At 54.4% G+C, this 5,338-nt stretch overlaps 3 protein-coding genes across 3 annotated transcripts in view; 1 reads left to right on the top strand and 2 right to left on the bottom strand.

Moving 5' to 3' along the window:
- Positions 1–200: 200 nt before the first annotated feature.
- PPTG_17091 (hypothetical protein) lies at positions 201–557 on the bottom strand (the record flags this gene model as incomplete). The annotated part of the gene is made up of 1 exon (XM_008914705.1): positions 201–557. The coding sequence occupies one exon, from the start codon at positions 555–557 to the stop codon at positions 201–203; it is 357 nt and encodes a 118-aa protein (XP_008912953.1).
- A 1,072-nt stretch (positions 558–1,629) lies between these two features.
- Positions 1,630–5,338, top strand: part of PPTG_17090 (hypothetical protein) — a 5,567-nt gene continuing 1,858 nt past the window's right edge. Inside the window, exon 1 of the mRNA XM_008914703.1 lies at positions 1,630–4,144. Coding sequence (XP_008912951.1) covers positions 2,042–4,144 — 2,103 coding nt within the window. The 5' untranslated portion in view covers positions 1,630–2,041. The remainder of the gene's footprint in view (positions 4,145–5,338) is intronic.
- PPTG_24018 (hypothetical protein) lies at positions 1,874–2,023 on the bottom strand (the record flags this gene model as incomplete). The annotated part of the gene is made up of 1 exon (XM_008914704.1): positions 1,874–2,023. One exon carries the CDS (start codon positions 2,021–2,023, stop codon positions 1,874–1,876), a length of 150 nt encoding a protein of 49 aa, XP_008912952.1.

Below are 5,338 nucleotides of genomic sequence, written 5' to 3'. Positions count from 1 at the left end.
TCGACATTGCTGCTAGGACGGAGATCCGTTCTCCCCGGATAAACGGCAAGGTGACCACTGCAGGTTTGTTGCGCTTTGACCATGCGTACCGACGTCCTCCATCTCTACTAACCTTTGCCGTTTCGTCTAAAAGGACTAGTTGCTCGGTCGTAGAGTAAAACGGCTTTAACTTGTCAATATAATCTTGAACTTGGTCAACTTTAGCCTCGCGTGCACAGCCCCAGATCGAAGCGAAGCGCCATACAAATTGTAGCTGTTGACAACTTGATATTCCCGAACTTATACTGTAGCGTGTCTTGGAGTTCTTCGAGATAAAAACACGGGTGGTCCTCCAGGTACTTTTTTTTTAGTACAAAGTCGCAAACCGCCACAGGCCAGCGTGACGCTCGTTTCTCCCGTTTTGAGCGAGTGGCCAGACCATATTTCCGAAAAAGAAGTTTCCAGCGCTTGATGGACCGTATGGACGCTCCCAGGACGTGGGCGATCTGAGTCATGTCAATGTTGTAGACAAAGAAAAGTACGATAGCACGCCAACGAAGGTCTTTTGAATACGCCATGCTGCAAGATTTAGGGGAAAGTGGCACTTTTCAAAAGTTCCAAAGCAGTTGATTCTCGTATTCGTTGGCCCTGGGCTGTTCATTGTGTATAGGGATTGTATTGTTGCTCAAAAAAGCTAATTCGTGCATGGATTGCAATTATTCGTGTTCAAGTACGACTTGTAATATCTGAACCGCGGTTAAATCGTACGACTTACTATTAAAAGGGCCAAAAAAGCTGCAAAGCACAATACCTTTTATTATTTAAAAATAAACCATATTTAAGTTGGCATCGGGGAGTTCGAATGACACTAACTTACCACTGTTGCGCACGGTCAACCTATCCTAAGTCGTACAAATGCTCTAAGTTCACACAGTTTTTATTTATTTCAGAGGTCATTTGGCGGGGCAGCATTGTAGTTTTGCATTTTGCGCTTGAAGAGGCTGTTCGTCACAGTTCATAAAGGAATTATTATAATACACATGGTCTTGCCTCGGCCGCTTAAAACCAGCTAACCCAGAGCGTTCCAGGTCTCTCCCTGGTGTTATTCAATGATGCAACCACAACGAGCCTGTTGACATTCAGAATAAGCAAGCCCGGTTGCGCCTGCGTTCCCCACATCGACGCTCGGTCTGCTACGGTGTGTTAGTGTCAAAATCGCCTACACAGAGTGTGGCACTGGCAACCAAGCAGAATGCCACGTTAGGACTCACAGTCAGTACATGTACAGCGCTTACCGGTATCCATCTAAAGATTCACTACGGCGTTGCTCGCAACAACGCGAAGGAGCACCGCGCCATGCACTCTATGCAGCTCGGCTATTGCAGAGCAGAGACACCGATCTTTTTCTCCACCATCGCAGAGACTGCATCTTCGATAATCTAGCTCGCAAAATCTTTAGCAACAACGCCATTGCGCCGAAGACGACAGCGCAGTCAAAAATGCTCGCCTTATTCCATGAGTGTAAATGCACCTAGCGTTAGTAGTGACAGCATCATGCTCATGTTGCGAAAGATTCGAAAACCTGATTTCGCACTTAGCCGGTTCTTTACAAACATCAAGTAAAAATGATGGGACAATCATACGACAATAACAGTCCTTGTCGAAACGGACTCCCTTGGAACACGAACCAAAGCACAGGAAGCTGTTTGTATTGGCCACGTGGAAGCCACTTGCCAAGCTCAACAACACGAGGCGCCTCGTTTTTCGCTCATGCGCAAGCGCCGACACCCTTGCGGCGGCCAAATAGAAAAGTCGTGACGGGCGGGCTGCCACTGGCAACATTGCCCCTTGTCGAGCCTCGACGCGGGGCGTCCATTCCTTCCGACCTTGCCTGCTACAGCGGTACAGTACACAGCACCGAGCCGATTGCCTCGCATGCTCGACCAAGCCCCTCGAAAATCTCCCCAAAGACTCCAAGAGCACAGGCCTCCTCAATGCGGTGCCAAGGGCAAACCTGATTTGGTGCCAGAGCCTCCTTGGCCATATTTGACTTACGTTTTGTATGCGAAACGCAACAAATGTGTGTTCGAAAACTCGAGGGATGTCACTATACCTTGTCACTGATCTGAACTTTACAAATCCCAAGTATGTTACTCTTCTGAGGCTATCCCAAAACGCGATCCTTCCCTGGCACCCATGGTTCATTTCCAATTTTGGAACACCGAGCGCAAAGACGAAGATCTTCGGCTGGAAGTTCCCTTTACCGGCGCTGCGTGGTCGTAACCCCAGCAGCAGTACAAGCATGGCTCAGTTTGACGCATACCGCGCTAAGATGCAGGCCGCTGGCCTGTCGACGGAGGCTATCAAGGCGTTCGAGTACTCGTACGACGCTCTCGTGAGCGGCGAGACGGGTATGATCGCCGAGAGCTCCATCAAGCCTGCTGACAACCTGCCGTACCTGGAAAACAAGGCTGACAGCATCCGCGAGTCCGTCAAGGCCGACCCGTCCCTTCTCAAGGAGACGGTCGTGCTGAAACTGAACGGCGGTCTGGGCACCAGCATGGGCCTGGACAAGGCCAAGTCGCTACTGACCGTCAAGGGCGATGACACCTTCCTGGACATCATGGCCAAGCAGGTGACGGAGCTGCGTGCCACGCACAAGTCCCACGTGCGCTTTGTGCTCATGAACAGCTTCAGCACGAGCGCCGACACCCTCGAGTACCTGCAGAAGTATCCGGAGATCGTCGAGGACGAGACTTTAGAGCTGCTGCAGAACAAGGTGCCTAAGGTGAATGCGGCCACTATGGAGCCGGCCTCGTACCCTGCCAACCCCGCTAAGGAATGGTGCCCGCCTGGACACGGTGACCTGTACGCGTCCCTTGCCGGCTCGGGCAAACTGGACAAACTCGTCGCTGACGGCGTCAAGTACATGTTCGTGTCCAACTCGGACAACCTGGGCGCTACCCTTGACCTGGACCTGCTGACGTACTTCGCCCAGTCTGGCAAGCCTTTCCTCATGGAATGCTGTGAGCGCACGGAGAACGACAAGAAGGGTGGTCACTTGGCTGAGCGTACTGCTGACGGCCGTCTCATTCTCCGTGAGTCTGCCCAGTGCGCTGACGAGGACGAGAAGGAGTTCCAGAACATCGAGAAGCACCGTTACTTCAACACGAACAATCTGTGGATCCGTCTGGACAAGCTCCAGGAGGAGCTGAAGAAGCAGGGTGGCGTCATCCGCTTGCCCATGATCAAGAACTCGAAGACCGTGGACCCCAAGGACTCGAGCTCGACCCCCGTGTTCCAGCTGGAAACGGCTATGGGCGCTGCTATCGAGTGCTTCGACGGTGCTGGTGCTGTGTGCGTCCCTCGCACGCGTTTCGCTCCTGTGAAGAAGTGTGATGATCTGATCCTGTTGCGTTCGGATGCCTACGTGATCACGGAGGACTACCGCCCTGTTATCGCCCCTGAGCGTGAGGGTGTGGCCCCCATTGTGTCTCTGGACTCCAAAAACTTCAAGCTGGTGCAGCAGCTCGAGGCTGCAGTGCGTGGCAACGTGCCGTCGCTGATCAAGTGCGACCGTCTGAAGATCACTGGTAACGTTGGCTTCGCGCCTGGTGTTGTGTTCGAGGGCTCTGTGGAGGTCGTGAACAAGAGCTCTGAGCAGAAGACTGTGCTTCCGGGCACGTACAAGGACACCACTGTGGACCTGACTGAACAGAAGGGTCTGGGCAAGCTTAAAGTGTCGACCGTGAAGACGTCTCCGTTCCTGGACCAGAAGCCTGGCACTTCGGGTCTGCGTAAGAAGACGAAGACGTTCATGAGCGACAACTACCTGCAGAACTTCGTGGCTTCGGTGTTCGAGGCTCTACCGGCCAAGGACCTGAACGGCGGTACTCTCGTTGTGTCCGGTGATGGTCGCTACTTCAACAAGGAGGCCATCCAAATTATAATTAAGATGGCTGTGGCTTACGGTGTCGACCGTCTGTGGATCGGCAAGGACGGTCTGCTGAGCACCCCCTGTGTGTCGGCTGTTGTGCGTGAGCGCGAGGGCGGCAGCGTCGCCTTCGGTGCCTTCATTCTGTCGGCAAGCCACAACCCTGGTGGCCCGAACGAGGACTTTGGCATCAAGTACAACTGTGAGAACGGTGGTCCCGCCCCCGAGAAGGTGACGAACGAGGTGTTCGCTCTGTCGAAGGTGATCACATCGTACAAGATCGCCGCTGACTTTCCCACGGTTGACGTGACCACGATCGGCACGACCACTGTTGACGCTGACGATGGCAGCCGTACGATCACAATTGAGGTGTTCGACTCGGCTGAACACCACGTGGACTTGCTGAAACAGATTTTCGACTTCCACGCCATCAAGAAGCTGGTGTCTCGCTCGGACTTCACGTTCGTGGTGGACGCCATGTCGGGTGTGAATGGCCCGTACGCTCGCCGCGTGTTTGTGGAGGAGTTGGGCTGCGATGAGTCGTGCCTGCTGAACGCTACTCCTCTGGAGGACTTCGGTGGAGGCCACGCCGACCCGAACCTGACGTACGCCAAGACCTTGATTAAGGCCATGGGTGTGGACGCCAAGGGCCTGCCTGTGACGGGCCAGGAGCAGGAGCCGCCTTCGTTTGGTGCTGCCTGGGATGGCGATGCTGACCGTAACATGATCCTGGGCTCGCGCTTCTTCGTGACGCCTTCGGACTCGCTTGCTATCATTGCTGCTAACTGCACAGTGATCCCGTTCTTCAAGAACGGCCTGCGCGGTGTGGCTCGTTCGATGCCTACCAGCGGTGCTGTGGACCTTGTGGCCAAGAAACTGAACGTGCCCTTCTTCGAGGTGCCGACTGGCTGGAAGTTCTTCGGCAACTTGATGGACTCCCACGTTGTGTTCGGCAAGGAGGACTACACCCCGTTCATCTGCGGTGAGGAGAGCTTCGGTACGGGCTCGAACCACATCCGTGAGAAGGATGGCATGTGGGCTGTGCTGGCCTGGCTGTCGATCCTGGCCTCGAAGCAGGTGGAGGGTGCCCCACTAGTGACAGTGGAGGACGTCGTCCGCGACCACTGGAAGAAGTTTGGCCGCAACTACTACTGCCGTTACGACTACGAGAACGTGGACAAGGCCGCTGCCGAGGGTATGTTCGCCGATATGACCAAGTTCGACGGTGTCGTTGGCAAGGAGATCAACGGTTTCAAGGTTGAGAAGGCTGATGAGTTCGAGTACGTGGACCCCGTGGACGGCAGTGTGTCGTCACACCAGGGTATCCGCTTCCTGTTCGAGGGCGGCTCGCGTGTCGTGTTCCGTCTGTCGGGCACGGGCGTTGCTGGCGCGACCATCCGTATGTACATTGAGAAGTACGAGGAG

This window comes from Phytophthora parasitica, assembly GCF_000247585.1.
Source record: "Phytophthora parasitica INRA-310 unplaced genomic scaffold supercont2.63, whole genome shotgun sequence".
Classification (NCBI taxonomy): domain Eukaryota; phylum Oomycota; class Peronosporomycetes; order Peronosporales; family Peronosporaceae; genus Phytophthora; species Phytophthora nicotianae.
Note: the sequence above shows the minus strand (reverse complement) of the source record. Positions and strands in the feature narration are given on the sequence as shown.